Source organism: Leiobunum rupestre, chromosome 4 (assembly GCF_980474605.1).
Source record: "Leiobunum rupestre chromosome 4, qqLeiRupe1.1.hap1, whole genome shotgun sequence".
NCBI classification, from domain to species: Eukaryota; Metazoa; Arthropoda; class Arachnida; order Opiliones; family Sclerosomatidae; genus Leiobunum; species Leiobunum rupestre.
This window is the reverse complement of record NC_143387.1, coordinates 19,057,761-19,074,723: the sequence shown is the minus strand read 5'-3', so window position 1 is coordinate 19,074,723 and position 16,963 is coordinate 19,057,761. Positions and strand designations below refer to the sequence as shown.

At 34.1% G+C, this 16,963-nt stretch overlaps 1 protein-coding gene across 1 annotated transcript; it reads left to right on the top strand.

The window, feature by feature from the left end:
- The first annotated feature begins 13,596 nt into the window (after nt 1-13,596).
- LOC149946560 (uncharacterized) lies at nt 13,597-14,104 on the top strand. Its single transcript, XM_090170816.1, has 2 exons — nt 13,597-13,831; nt 13,875-14,104. Exons 1-2 carry the CDS (start codon nt 13,597-13,599, stop codon nt 14,102-14,104), a joined length of 465 nt encoding a protein of 154 aa, XP_090026942.1.
- The last annotated feature ends 2,859 nt before the right edge of the window (nt 14,105-16,963 follow it).

Sequence of the window (16,963 nt, the reverse complement as noted above, 5' to 3'; positions counted from 1 at the left end):
AACCTGTTTTACGCAATCATGTAATTAAAAGTAAAATAAAATTGGAAATGTATATTTCTTGTTTTTATTGCCTAGAGATTAGAAATTAAGGGGTTTGGAAGCGATAGTGGTAATTATGGTTAACGTGGGAGGGGGATGCAGAGAGAATATAGCGAATACAGTCTGGTTAATGAGAGATAACAATTATGGTTAACGGGGGTGAACAAAGAGGGTGGGGAAGCAGAGAGAGAGAGAGAGAGAGTCTACTGATTGTATTTTGGTTAACGAAGATAACAGCGCGGGTAGTACAGATTCTGGAGAATGAAAATTATGGTTAATGGAAGCAATGATTGTACAGAATCTGGAGAATGAAAATTATGGTTAATGACAGCAATGATAAATTCTGGCGAATGGGGAGGGTACGCAGAGAGTCTACTGATTGCGGTACGGTTAACGAAGATAACAGCGCTGGGAAAACATTTTGGTTTACGGGGGGGAGGGGGAGCAGAGAGAATCTTGCTGTTACCGACTGGTTAATGAGATATCAGACTGATTATCTCATTAACCAAACGGTACACTTCTCTCTCATGTAGCAATTTATGTTTCGTTATTAGCGTAAACATGTAGCAATTTAAGCTTCACGAGAAGCGTAAACATGTAGCAATTTAAGCTTCGTGAATAGCGTAATCAATGCAAGAAATTTAAATAATGAACAGTTTAAACAAAATCAAATTACGCTTTCATAACAGTTTTATTCGTAGATAATAAGTGAATTAACTTTAAAAAAACTGCAGTTTTAGCGTATCATAAAACCAAACTTAACGGACGCAAGCTTCTATTAAACGAAGCCGCAAAACTATCCAAAGGTAGCGTACTTGGTCACCTCTCGGGCATTGAGGTTGGGGCCGCGAATAACTCCAAATTTGTAGTTTTTGGGCAGGTGTCGTTTCTAGTCCGCATTTACCATAAATCGTTGAAATAGAAATTCCTGTTAACCAAAGACGCGGAATCACCAGTGCTCCTTGGATGGGATTTTAGTCTTCATTACGGCTTACACGCTAAGCCTCATTCGCTAAACTTCGCGTTCGGGGACGACACCCACGAACAAGATTCGTCGAGAAAAATTACACTATTAGGTTGGAACATTCCCGCTTCTCTCAAATCAGCAAAAGCCTGTTTTCAAAATTGTGGATTAGAGAGACGTTTCGCCCCGATTGATGACGTATTACGTGGGATACCAAGTTTCGCGCTCTCAGTCCTCCCTCTCTCGCGGCCCAAGGTTCGTCGAGAAAAATTACATGTCTCGCGGCTACAACCAAAGAAGCGGGGAAGGCTTAGCTGCAGCATGGGCGCCGCATTATTATCTCCTGTTTGTGAATAATGGCAAGATTTTGAAATTTGAACCCCAAGGAGTTTTCTAAATTCGTCAGCGGTAAGTACATTATATATTTTTATTCTTCCCTTTTGTATAATTTAGGGTAAAAAAAGAAAATTAGTATTACAGTATAGTCTTAGTTGTTATTTAACAAACTATTTTAAGACTCTTAAGAGTTATTTAGTGATATTAGCAGTTTACTGATAGTGATAGCATTGGCATAGCTTGGATACATTTTATTTATATTACCTTCTATCACGTGCAATCTAGATATATGTGATTATTCTAATTTGTCTTTATTGCAAATATAGTTGGCTAAAAACAAAAACCACGTAACTTAACTTACGTGGTTCTTGCTGTATTTAAGGGTTATATAAATGTCTTCCAAAACGATACGGGGATTTTGATATGGTATCGTTTAATAAATAAAAATATATGTATATATATATTGTTTTATAATTTAATGTAATATATATTTTTTCAAAAATATTACTGTGATATAACTCCGTTATGCCTGGAGGAATGTGTTGCTGCGTGCCTGGTTGTAGAAATGGAATTTCCAAAACTAAAAATAAAGGCATATCATATCATTATCATATAAGTTAAAATGTTTTATTACCATGGTTGAATTTTCAATTATAATGAGTATTAAAATAACGACTGATAATTCATGGTGTTTTTATTAAAATCTTTAAAATTTAAAATTTTTGCAATTTATACATATTCCCGGAGCTTTCGGGTTCGAGACCCCTCGTCAAGCGTTTTTTTTTCTTGTATGATTTAACAAAATTACAAATTTATCGTTTCAATTTTCTTATCTCCTATAACCGTTTTTTATTTACATCTTTTTAATTTTTTTTAACATTTAATAAATTTTTTACTTTTTAATTTTTAATTTTTAACATTTAATTTTTAACGTTTAATCTCTTTTGAAATAATGTTAACATTATTTGAAAAGAGATTTTAAAGAGGCTGTAGCGATAAAAAATATGGGGAAATTAAATCTAGACAAAGGAAAAATATGCATTGAAAACTGGGGTGAGTTAAAAATTAAAAATTAAACGTTAAAAATTAAATGTTAAAAATTAAAAATTAAAAAGTAAAAATTTTAAGATGTAAATAAAAAACGGTTATAGGAGATAAGAAAATTGAAACGAGAAATTTGTAATTTTGTTAAATCATACAAGAAAAAACCGCTTGACGAGGGGTCTCGAACCCGAAAGCTCCGGGAATATGTATAAATTGCAAAAATTTTAAATTTTAAAGATTTTAATAAAAACACCATGAAGTATCAGTCGTGATTTTAATACTCATTATAATTAATATCATATCATTGTTTTCCTAAGAATGAAAATATCCAAGCTCTTTGGCTCGTGAAGTCTTCGTGCTCAGTTGCAAATATAAAAAATGCAAGAATCTGTTCGGCTCATTTCACAAATGACGATTATGAAAATAATAAACTCAGGTCAGATATCCTTAAAGTGATTAGTAATTATTTAAAAAAAAACAGCAGTACCTAGTCAAAATCTGGTGAGATGTCAAATGGAATCAAATTCTGACAATAGACTGTCACGTTCTAAACTAAAAACCATAACGGAACATTGTAATTCTGTTTATAATGAGAACAGGCCCACGAAAATAAATAACAATCACTACTGCCCTACTGAAATTTATAAAATGCCAACTCGCAATGAAGTTCCTAGTATGCCAACTCGCAATGAAGTTTAGAGAAATATCAAAACCAAAGTTCCTGATACTACCAATCACATAGATGTTCCTGATACTACCAATCACATAGATGTTCCTGATACTACCAATCACATAGATGTTCCTGATATTACCAATCACATAGATGTTCCTTATATTACCAATCACATAGATGTTCCTGATATTACCAATCACATAGATGTTCCTGATATTACTAGTCACATAGATGTTCCTGATATTTTCACTGTTAACAAAGTTTCTGGTATTTTCAATACAAATGAACGTGTGGCTACTTGGAAATCTAATATATCAAGCAATAATGATTCTATATTTTCATCCATTTTGAACAAATCAATTGCTGAATCCGGTTATTCTTCAAATCTGAACTGTACAACTGTTGAATGTAATTTGCCTCAGATTAATAATTCAACTGCTGAATATACTTTCTCATCCAACCTGAATAATTCAATAGTTGAATCTAATTTTTCGTCAAACCTGAATAAGTCAATAATTGAATCTAGTTTTTCCTCCAACCTCAATAATTCAATTACGGGATCTTGTTTTTCATCCAACCTCGATATATCAACTACGGAATCTATTAAAATTTTGGAATATTCCAACCCGACAGAACAATGGAAGAAAATTTATAAAAAAGGTATAGAAAAACAAGAAAAACTTATCACTCGTTGCAAAAAGTATGCAAATTCCTACAGCAACTTAAAAAAGCAGCTAATCAAATCACGGAGAAAAAAACAAAATTTTAACTACACAGCTTTCAATGCAAAGAGTTTCAAGTATTAATTTAAAAAAAGATTTAGAACGACTTGGCAAAGAAAAGTCAAAATTTGAAAAACACTAACGAAAGCCAATCGGTTTTGAAAAAAGTTTTCTCTATAAGTCAAATAAAAATTCTAACAGGTGAAAAGAGGAAAGTCACTCGGAGTAATGAAGATTTGGCGAATGCTTTTATACTTCGTTACTTAAGTAAGAGAGCCTATATATACCTAAGAGAAAGAAGAGGAATTCCTTTGCCACATATAGCAACCCTTAAAAGATACGCGTCAAAATTAGATCTCACAAGCGGAATTCTTCATGACCTAATAAATTTAATGGCCATCAGATGTAAAACCTTGCCTGAATTAGAAAACACTTATAGTTATGATCTTCGACGAAGTCAAAGTACGTTCAATTTTGGAATATGATGCCAGACATGATCAAAAATGGAAAGATTCAACCAGTTGCAAGTTATTATGGCTAGAAGTCTTTTTTTTTCCATGGAAACAGCCCATATACTTGGGTTTTGACCAAAAAATGACTAAAGCCATATTATTTGAGGCTGTAAACGAGCTGCACAAAGCAGGTTATACTGTTGTAGCGTGCGTTAACGATATGGGTGGTGGTAACATGACCTTGTGGAATTCCCTCGGAGTATCTGTGCACAAGTCATGGTTTTTTAACCCTGCGTGTCCTAGCGACCAAATATATATTTTTGCAGATGCACCACACCTCCTAAAATTAATAAGAAATTGGTTAATTGACACTGGCTTTAAAATTGATGGAAGACAAATTGATATTGAGCCAGTTAAAGATCTTTTGAAGTTAGACTGTGAAGAATTGCAAGCATGTCCAAAGTTAAACAAACGTAACATAGAATGTGTGAAAACAGAGAGGAAGAATGTAAGGAATGCAGCGGAACTTCTTTCTCATTCAGTTGCTACGGCTATTAAACGATTAGGAAATTCTAAGAAACTTCAAAGTTATTTAGACCTTGCCAATTTTATTGAGATGGTCGATAGTTGGTTTGACATTTTCAACAGTTATCAGAAAACTGACAAAAAGTACATGAAATGTGGGTTTGGTATACACATTCAAAAACAGTCAAATGCGTTGGATAAAATGTTAAAAATGGTGACCTCTGTGAGATGTGTAGGCAAGTCGGAAAATTGTCTTCAAATGTTCCAAAAAGGAATAAGTATATCAATAAATTCTTTAAATGGTCTTTATCATGATTTAAGAAGAAAATACGGGATTAAATATTTGCTAACCCACCGCCTGAACCAAGACTGTTTGGAAATTTTTTTTCACAGCTCAGAACCAGAGGTGGTCTTGACGATAATCCTACACCATTAAACGCATTATATAGGATACGGATGAAAATTTTAGGAAAAAATCCAGGGGTTTTTCAACGAAACTCTAACACCGTTTCTCAAGGAACAGAAGAGTTTTTAATTACAGATTTATTTAAAAATGCCTTTAATGACAAAGATATAATTGAAATGAAGGAAGACTGGGATATCACTCAATCAAGTAGTAATTGCAAATTAACAAGAATCCGTGCGCATCACCACCAAAAAGAGTACCAAATTGGTATCACAGTCTTCACCGATTCCAACGCCAAAAGAGTTATTAGAATTTAAGAAGGTGGCATTGAGTATTTATCGGGTTGGGTCGCAAGAAAGTATTACGAGAAATATCCAGATTTAGATCTACAATGTGAAAATAATTTAGTTAATGACCAAAATTATAATTTGCCATCGTGGGTATCCCAACTGACTCTCGGCCAACTATTTAAACCTTAAATTGCATTATTAAACGAGACCAAAGTTTATGAATCGTTTTTCCTTAATGCGCATGCTAACACGAGTTTAAGCAATGAAAGGGGTATTGTACAATCTGTGGTTGATAAAATCCTTTGAGATGGAGAATGTTTGTATCCCTCTAATTTAATTCATTCTTATGTGAAAATGAGGACTATCATAAGAATGAACTACTTAAATCAATTGCATTAAGAGGAAGTGAATGAAAAATATAGAGCCAGAGGGAAAAAAATGGAAAAAATTACAACATAATCAAATTTTCAAAATTAATTTATATTCTCACAACGAACACTTTGTGGTGAAAATTTTTAAGTTTATTTTAAAGGACAATTCTAGCTAGCTTTTGAGCCATGGTGTTTTATCTCACGTGGTGCGTTTAAAATTAACAAAAAATAATGTTGAAAAATTTATAAAAGTGGCATGTTACTTATGTGATTGTTAAAAACTATAAAAAGTAACCACTGACATTCATCATATGTATTCTCTTAATATGTAAAGTTCTATAAAAAAATAATTGTGATGTTAGAACCTTTTATAGGTTTCTATAAAAGTCATTGTACCTTGTATGCATTTGATGAAATGTGTGCCTTAGTGAAATTTTTTACATTTGAGAGAAATAACTGTGATGTTTAAACAAGCTGTATTGTTAGAAGCTAGCAAAATTTTCTGCTAGTCATTTTTAAATCATATTCTATTAAGCTGTATCTTAAAGTAAATTTTATGAAAAATGGATAAAAAATGACATTTGAACAAAATGTAAGAAAGTAAAATTTTTTACTTTATAATGTATTGTTTAAAATTGTGATATTTTAACCAAATGCGGAAAACTAAAAAAAATATTTTACTTTATGTATTCCATTTAAACTAATATTATTAGAAACTATTAAAAGTGTTTGTTTAAATCTTATATGTACTGAATTTAAAATGTTTTATAAAAATAGTTTGTTACAAAAGCCTATAATTACGTTATTTAAAAATTTCATTCTTAGTATACACAATAAGCCTCTAGAAAAGATCAAAAAGATGGTGATTAAATGAAGTAGCGTAATTGTAGATATCTTGTTCATTTTATATCTTATTAATGAAGTCCAAATGATTAAAATGTTAATTTTTAAAGATGGTTTAAGTACTGATTAAGCTTTTAAAAGCATATTTAATGCCTTTGTTTATGAATTTGATAAAATTGAGTCAAAAGCATTTTTAAAATTAATGAGTTAGTAGTTAATTAATGTAGTTGAATCGGTTTATGTCTTATGAACATGTACATTGAATTGAAGTTAAGTTTATCTAGTTTATTTTTAAATAAAATGTTTTAAAATGTTTTAATTTTTCATAAGCCATAATAAATTTTAAATTAATTATCTACAATCTATAAATCTGAGGTTATTTTAATAAAAGATTTTGATAATTTAAGATATATTAAATCATTACATACGTCATCATATAGGAATAACTATACTACATTAATTAATTACATATTATTTATTGGGTTTATAGTATATCCGTTATTATATAATTTATAATAAATATTAAAAAATAATATTAATTGGTAGTCCTTGAGCCACTACCTGATTATTTTGGTTTCTGACAGACACGCACATATAGAAATAAGCTACCCAAAAAATGTTAGTCTCCCACGTACGACGTCACACTCCAAAGACTATGTAAGCTATCGCTACATAGACTGGAGACTCTATGCTCTAAAAAGGTTGAGAATTTTACACCTAGCGCCACGTAGTATCCGTGGATGGAACTAAAATAACGTAACTGTTCTGCCATCTATCTTCTCTTTGGAGAACAAAAAAAGGGCTGTAAAAATATTGAATTTGAATTACATTTTTTCTAACTCCTATATGCCTAAAAATTATATTCTTATACTATTAAGTGATACTAAGTCATTGTTACATATGAATATTAATTAAAAAATATAAAAATTATAGATATCTGCTATTTTTTTATTTTCAACTATAAGCTATAATTTGAGAACATAATTGCAATACACAATTTCTCCAAATAGTCATAGTTCCATATGATAATTAACTAAAGAAATAAAAAATTGTATAAATATTATAGATAATATATGCTATATTTTATTGAAAAAAAATGGATATACAAATGTTCTTTCAAGCAGGACCTTTATTTTTAGATCTTTAGCATTTCAGTAAAAGCCATTCGGTAACTTTAATTACTGTCTCAGTTGATACGAATGTATAGGCTAACAAACCAATTTTCATAACCAGTTTAATCTTAATAAGTTTAATCATTTTAGTCTTCCTACTTCTCAGCAACATCTACAGTTTTTATGTCCCTGTTCCACCAATTCCTCGTCTGTGAAAAACAAGTTTCAGTACTGAGAAGACAGAAATTTGTAAAAAATGATCTTACCAGAATAAGGTTTTTTCCATTTTCTATTGACTGAATTTATTGAATTCTATCTTTAAAAGGGTAGGACTGTATGCAAAATTGTAAATATTTTATCTGAGCCTTAATGTCCAAATCTCCCTTACTTTCTTTACTGTCTCTATCATCTATCGTAGTGGGTGGAATATTTTTTTTTGCTGCTAAAATTTAAGAATGCCAGATAAACAATTAGCTTAGCATCCAAGATGGGTAATCTTTAACAATTTTTTATCAGATCTTTTGTTTTGTTTTTTCTTTTTTTGTCGATCTTCTGCAAGATCCCAATTGATGAATATAACAGCATAAAAAATCCTCATTTTTAAATATACACAAATTATTTTGTGTTTGAACCCAGGGCACATATTATCAGCCTCGACATCTTTGGTTTCTTTTATCATTTTAGATAAAATTTTGGCTTTGTGCATTTTCCCATTAAACACCTTTAAAAAAACTTTTTCGATTTGTAACATAAATGCTGTTACAACATCAGATGGAGAAATTAATCCCCCAAAATCTCCCTTCTTATAGTTATAGGCTTTTAAATGTGTGAAGGTCTGATTTTGGTCCTCCAGGTACTCAGATTCGGTAAAAAATCGACAAATAGTTTTATCACTGTCACATTCATGGGAATATCTAACTTTTCTTATTACACTTTACGTGACATAAGTTAATGCATTCATGTCGATTGCGTTCCCAAACGCCTCAGCAACTGCGTGAGCATCAATTTCTTTAAGCCCCGAAACCTTTTTTTTGTAACTCTGATTATTTGAGTCTTTTTCTTCAGATTGTTCACACTCTTCATCTGTAGAATTAATGTTTCTCACTTTTTGCAAGGACTTCAAACTAAGCAAAATTTCACCAAAATCCGATTCACAATTTTGCCCATCACTATTCAGCAGAATTGACTGAGTTAACAGTTGTTTAAACGCGTCTCGGAACTGCATACAGTTAGGATTTTGCCTGTTTCCTCCTTTTTGTCGAATATTGCAGAAAATTTTTTCAAGCGGGTCCTGGTTGAAACGCCTTGTAAAAAGGAAATTAGCTCCTTCACTATGTAAGTCCTTCCAAATTGCTTTTATTGATGCTATGGTAAGCAACCAACCCTCGACGCAGTGAATTCTAATATTTTTATTTGGAAGTGTAAATTTTATAGATTTTAACATAGCTACTGATTCATCCAAAATTTGATGATGTATGGAATTTTTCGTCATCATCCTTCGAAGTTCTTTGGTTGAATCGTACTTTGAACAGTTGACGGCGTCGAACATTTTATCCACTTTATCAATGAAGTCTGCCGTGTAAGCAGCTTCTGCCTCTAATTTTCCAAATGCAATGCAGGTAGCCATTCCTGCCGATACAGTATGTGAGAGTGTTTGCGATGCGTACTTAACTCTCATTTTGGAAAAGTTAGTAGGGTTAATGTGTTCTTTTTTAAGCTTTGGTGCTAGCCGAAGTGGCCTTGAACAATCATACTTGTGAAACTGATCCACGTAATGGAACCTTACAGGTTTTCCATTAACCTCCATAAGATATGTGCGGAAATTATTCCTCAGACTTTTCAAAAGGTGAGGTGGATCATACATGCCGTATATTTTTTATCGTTGTATATAAAAAATGGTTGTTTTTCACTAATTTTTAATCGACTAAATAAACTCCTATTTGGAGGACCTTGATCGCATATTATTGCCCTGACATTCAAACCAACTGTTTGCAACTTAGCGAGGCATTCTTTAACAAAGATTTCTAGCTGGCCAGAATTTGTGGCTCCTCTAGCAAATGAGTAGCTAATAACTTGTTTCCAGGGCTGGAATATGCCATGTAACATTATCACAAAAGCTTCATTCGCCAACACTTTTTCTCTGTCTCCATTACCAATGTCAACAAAGCCTTGCACTTGATCTTTTGATTGGTCGTATGACAGCCCAGCCATTAATGACACTTCATCCAAAAGTAGTACACAGTTTTTGTTTCTTGGTGTAAATTTTTCCACTTTCTTCCTTAACGCCTCGAAAATGTTATTATTAAAACCTGGTTCTACAGTCACATCTTCGAGCCATTTTCGCAAAGTTCTTGGATTTGGCATGGCAAATAGCTTGGAGAGAAGTCTAAATGTCCTTGGGCTTTGGTAAAATATTGACAAACTAATTAGCTTGTCCATATCCGACCACCTTCTACCTTTTTTTGAACGCTTGCTATTTAAAAGTTGAGATTCAAAAAAAAGTTTCTGCTCTTCTGTGAGGAATTCCTTTGCGGCTGAAGATAAACTTGCAATTTTATCACCCGAAGTTTTTGGAAGTTTGGATTTCAAATGTATAATCCTCTTTCGACTTCGGCTGAGTAATGTAGATTTAACTCTAAGTTTCTTTTTTAATTTTATTTTTCGTGGAGTATCTTTTGGTCTTTTATTTGACTTTCTAATACTGCTTAAAACTGGTGTGCCAATTTTGTCTGAAATGAAGTTTTATTAATTTATAATATTTAAAAATTCTTATAAATTCCATAATATCAGAAGTATGTAATATATACTTTATTTGAGAAGTGTTTATCTAAGACCTAAAAATGAAAAATGTACCCTTGCAGGTACAATATAGTTTTCAATTTTCTTATACATCTGATTTAAGGCTATGAGGTATTTCACTCAACACTGCGAATGATATTATCTCATAAGATATATATTGCATACTTGTGATAATACCTACCAGTAGAAGTTAAATTTGTGGATGATAACTTAAAATTAGTTTCCAGGAAACTACCATTGATTAGACTTGGAGTACCAATATTATCTAAAAATTAAATTATACTATTAAATAGAAAATTCCATAATAACGACGAATACTTTGAATTAGTTTCAGGTAAATAATCTAATATTAATAATAAGTGGGCCACTGGTTAAAAGCTAGGCCTTATAAGTCGCAAGTGGACTTAGGCCGGTAGTGGTGACTTGGGTATTAGCTTAGCTGATTATTAAAACTATATATACTATAAGGCCACCTACCATATACATTGACAGGAGTATTCATATTGGAAACTAAAAGTCTTCCAGTGTCTAACTGAATGCTTCGAGTATCCAAATCTAAGAAAAATAAATATCTTATTTTTTAGTAAAATATGAATAAATTTGCTTAAATATAAAGACAATACCAGTATCATAGTTTGCACTCTCAGTAACATTTAATGAAATGAAACTAGAATTTTCAATTCGAGATAAAGGTTTAAAAAATTTTCTAATAGGAATTCTTGGTCTTCTTAAAACTAGATAAAAATTCAATTAGTGCTATGCCTATAATCAATTTATATATATAAAACTTATAGTACAGTTCTCATCGTTTTGTTCCATATTATTACGGTTTGAAAAGTTATTATTTTTCATATAATATCCTTTTATATCCATAAGTGGAGGTGGACGAAACTCCATTTCATCAAGTTTTATCCAAAAATTGTAATCCTAACATAAACAAATTTAATTTATTTGCATATTTATGATGAAATAATTTTTACGGTTTTTACTTGATCTTCATCCATTAGCATGTTAGCAGTTATAGTTAGGCCATTCATCAACAAATATTCTTGAACTAGACTTTTAGATAAGTGGAGTTGATATCTGGTATCACACTGACTAAATGCATTGCCATTATCTAAAGAAATTGAGAATGATATTATGATAATAACAACATATGCATAATGATACCAATAAAAATGGCAATTTCTGATGAAACTAGTAATTACCACCCAACTCTGACTTACCCTACCAGATTAATATACTTTTGCCATTGGTGATTAATAAGAGTAACGAATTTATTGTTATTATTATTATTATTATTAATTGTCATTATTATTGGTATTATGTTACTTATAATAACGATAATTAATATAGAACCTGTTGGTTGAGGTATATTTCCATGATGTGATTTATCTAGTTTTTGACGACTTGGGAAAGAATATTCTGTCAAAGAGTCCCTCTCTAAACTTCTTTTCACTTGAGAACGTAAATACGTTGTGGCACTGTCTTCTAATATTTGGTTAGCTACTCATAGAAAATATTCTGGAAATTAGTAAGATTTTCTATACATTTACTATATTTAAAAGGTCACCTGTTAAATCTGTAAGGTTTTCTAAATATAGTGACAAAATTTCGGTTTTAGTATTGGATGTCTGTAAAACTTCGGGTTCCCAAGTAGACATTGACTCAATTGGTGAGGTCGTACCAATTGCTGAGGTCGTACCAATTGGTGAGGTCCTACCAATTGCTGAGGTCGTACCAATTGCTGAGGTCGTACCAATTGCTGAGGTCGTACCAATTGCTGAGGTCGTATTAATTGCTGAGGTCGTATTAATTGCTGAGGTCGTATCAATTGCTGAGGTCGTATCAATTGCTGAGGTCGTATCAATTGCTGAGGTCGTATCAATTGCTGAGGTCGTATCAATTGCTGAGGTCGTATCAATTGCTGAGGTTGAAAAAATTTGGTTGACTAAAGCTAGAAGAATTTTATTAATAAAACATTCCTGTTTACTTAATATTATTACAATATCACCATACCTGTTAAATCAACAGATTTCTTTATAGGTGTTATAGAAACTTGAAGTGGGTTCACTGTCATTTCTACTGTATTAACTGGTACAATAAAAAAAGTGTTTATATTAATCAGGTATTATTTCTAAATAAATTTGTCTTTTTCAATTTTGGAATCATGACATCAGCACCGGAAGTTCCAAAAGCTGGTTCAGTAACTTTTTAACTTCCAATGCTCAGCGATAACCTTTTTTTAAAGTTATGTAGCCCTAATTTTGAAATTACCTTTGTAACCTTTCATTTTGTAGTTTGCTGGTACCAGAATAAATAGAAGTGGTTTCACCCAATGACATAGGAATTTGATCGCTAACTACCTCTAATTTCCCATCTTTAAGGGTTGGGATGGCGTTAAAAACTAATTTATTTTTGTCATTGTTCATGAAACACCAATTCTCAAAATGATTTCCACAAACGGTAAACGATTTGTTTAACGATTCAGGGGTTTTATCATTTAAGTCCTCACGCCCTGTATTGTAAACCCAATCTTTACACCTAAAAATTAACACATTAAATAAAGTTATTTAGTTTGAGCTCAAATTCAACAAAGCAAATAACGCTTACCTTTGTTTGTTCGTTGGAAACCTAAAGAACGATAAATTTTTAATTTTTTTACTGTGATTACAACAGTTTAAAAAAGCACAAAAAGAACAACTTTTGCTGATTAATCTTTTCTCGTGATCCATTCTTTTAAGAAATTATATTTTACTTAACAAAAGAAAAATGAAAAAATTTAAGGCACGTGACAAACATGTGGCTTCTACAAAGCCGTTTTCGGCGGTCCGACCAGCACGACTAAATTTTTTTATGATTAGTACCGTCCACGGTTACTTGGTGGCGCTGATTCTGGAAAAATATCCGATCAACTAACGCTCCATAGAACAGGCCAGTCTATGTAAGAATTTATATAGTCTTTGTCACACTCTCTCTCTCCGAGCCGTTTGGAAAAATCTTCAAAACTCGTTCTATTAATGCGCCCCCCTTGCCCCACGAATGACACCAGCTTCGGCGCCAGGTTCTGCGGCGCCGTTGATCTGACTGGGCCTACCGTAGATGCTCCTATAGCAAAAGCGAAAGTTAGTAGTATTCATGAAAAAAGGGTTGGTCTCAAAGACGGTGAACCTCCTACGGTAGAAGAATTAGAGTGCCTAGATAAAGTGTATAAACTGATAGCCGAGTACCCCGATGTTTTTTCGGACAAATGTCGTGAAACATTCGGTTACATTAACCACTAACGTTCCATATAAAGCTCGGCCATCGCCTCTTTCTCCCCCCAAACGCGCATTTGTCGACGCTCAGATAGCCCAAATGCTCGTGGACGGGATTATTCGTAAAAGTCATTCCCCTTATTCTTCCCCCATCTTGCTCGCTAAAAAGAAAGGCGGTGGCTTCCGTTTCTGCGGGGACTTCCGCGACTTGAGCTCGGTGGTCATCCCCGATAACTATCCCGTCCCTTTAATTCGAGCGCAACTCAATTGACTCTTCGGCTTTAAATATTTCTTCGCTTGGGAATTGTGGGATGGGTTTGGGCAAATTGAACTCGAGGAGTCTAGTAAACAATACACTGCCTTTGTTACTCATAAGGGACTCTTCGAGTTCACCGTGATGCCATTTGGCCTCATTAACGCCCCCGCCACTTTTCAGAGGTGTATGGATGGTATTTTCGAGGAGGAACTGACCACAGTACTTGAGCTGTACTTTGACGATATTTTGTCCAAAACGCGTACTTTAGACATAGACTAAGAACGTTACCCGTTCTTCGTCTATGCTTTAGAGGACCACCTTGTTGTTCTCAAATCCATTTTTCAGCGTCTTCGCGAGACCCGCTTAACTTGCAAACGTTATAAATGCGTATTACTTAAGAAAGTGGTGACGAACTTGGGCTACAAAGTGAGCCACGGAGGTATAAGAATAGACCCCTCTTCTACGGTCGCGATAATGGAACACCCTAAGCCCAAACCCTTAAGGAAGTTCGATCTTTTCTCGGCATGTGTGGTTGGTATCACGAATTTATCGCAGATTTTGGGAAAATATCGGATATACAAAGAGAAATAATGTTGAATTATATGAGTAGTAATCCGGAGTTTTTATCATCAAAACAATCGCCAACGTTCACAAACAAAAAAAAAAGGCTTAATGTGGGAAAAATTAGCTAACATGCTAAACAGTGATGGAAGTGGTCCACAAAAAAGGGTCATTTAATTCGAAAGCTTGTGATTCATCTCTTATCACTCTTTGTCTTCTTATATATCTCGACGACCTAACCTATGCAATTCGATTTCTGCTTCCGCCATTTTATTGAGAAGATTGGTCGGTGAGATCTTAACTACACCATCAGACCATGTCGTTCACTGAACGATAAATTCTGGTAGTTACCTAACGAGAAAAAATTTAGCGACGGAGTAGAATTCCATTTTTATCTTTAAGCGACAAATTTTTGTAAACGACTTTTTTTGTCGTTCAAAAGCCTAACGAGTCGAGTAGAATAGGCCTCCAGGAGTTTAACTTTACGGTCGTCCATAGAAAGGGTCGCGAAAATGTCGTCGGGGACGCCCTATCCCGCAACTCCTTCGATACTGACGACGATTACCCAACCGACTCTACGAGGTTCGAAGAATTCAGTACTTGCGTGTATGACATAAGTCCCACGGTAGCGGTTGCAAACACGTTATTTCCAACCGCCTCGACCACCCAGCAGGTAAACCTAGTTAGAGACCTACACCGCCGCTCAGGATAAAGATGAAAAAATTAAAGCCATGAAAACCTATTTAACTATTGGGGAACCACCGTGAACTTAGGCAGAAAAATCAAACGCAAATCTGGGCGTTATTGTATTTCGGACGAAAATGTCTTATTTCGGTTAATCGAAAGTCGCTCGTGTAAACACATGGAAAGAATAGCCGAGCCCATCGCGTGGCGCCCCGTAATACCCTCTTCCATTCAAAACGCGGTATTATACGAATTGCACGACCACCCCACGGCTGGCCATTTTGGATTCGAGAAAACTCTCTTTCGATTGCGCAATACAGCGTACTGTGATGGCATGGCAGCCGACTGTAAGGCCTATGTGACCTCTTGCGTCACGTGTCAAAAATATAAAATTAGCAATACCAAACCGGCGGGACTCCTATCTACAGTCGAACCCACCGAACCCTGGGAAACCATCGCGGCTGACCTCATGGGCCCTTTTCCGGTAAGTACCAAACGGAACGAATATCTGCTAGTAGTTATTGATAATTTCGCGAAATACATCGAAATGTTCGCCTTTTGTATAGCTAAGAAACTCTCCGAGGAGGTTTCCCCGCGATATGTGGTCCCCCGAATTCTCATCGTGGACAGGGGAACGCAATTTACTTCAAAACAATTCGTAGCAGCTTGTACTGATTAGGGAGTTAAAATTAATAACACAACTCCGTACCACCCCAAGCCAATTTCAGGGAACGCGCTAACCACACTTTTAAAACAATGATCGCGTCATACGTCGAGGACAATCACGCAACTTGGGACGGAAACTTACCCCAGTTCGCCCTCACGATCAACTCCTCGACCGGGTACAGTCCCCATTTTATGCTGACCGGACGGGACATGAAGTTGCCGCTGCAGCACGTTCTAGAGAAAACCGGAACCAATGACTCCACAACCACGGCCCAATACGTCGACGATTTAAAAAAGAAAGTCGAAGTCATTACCGACAACGTCAAGTTGGCGCGCGCCAAAGCCCATGACACGCAAAAACGCGCCTACGATAAGGACCACCGTCACGTCGAAGGTGTTATTAACAAGTTGGCAAGCCAAAATATACCTCTCCTCGGAAGAATGGTCCCTAGTGGTACTAATTTCTCGACATGACCCCCAAAGATATCTCCGCAATTCAGAGTTATTTACGAAAAACGTATTCTCGGTTCAAACCCTGCCAGGTATAAAATTTTAATTTTAATTTAAATAATTGAGACGAACAAATCAAGTTTAATTTATTTAGAATATTATAAATTAAGTAGTTACAACAGCGAGTTAGACTTACTAAAACAATGCACAAATGAATTTAACCCTTTTTACAGTACATGTTTATCAGTTGAATATAATACTAAGCAAATTTTAATGAAAGAAATATCTACAGATGGTAATTGTATTTTTCTCGCTTACGAAATACTTGCCGCATCTTTAACGCTCATTTTATTTCAACACTCGTAGACTTCCAGTTGACGTTGTGACACATACCGCATGAAAAAGACCAATGCCGTCCAATTTCCAATATCATATAATGACTCGCACACCCAGGAAATCATTGACTGCGTTAGAAATCGTAGATATCCAAATATCCACACCAAATATATTTAC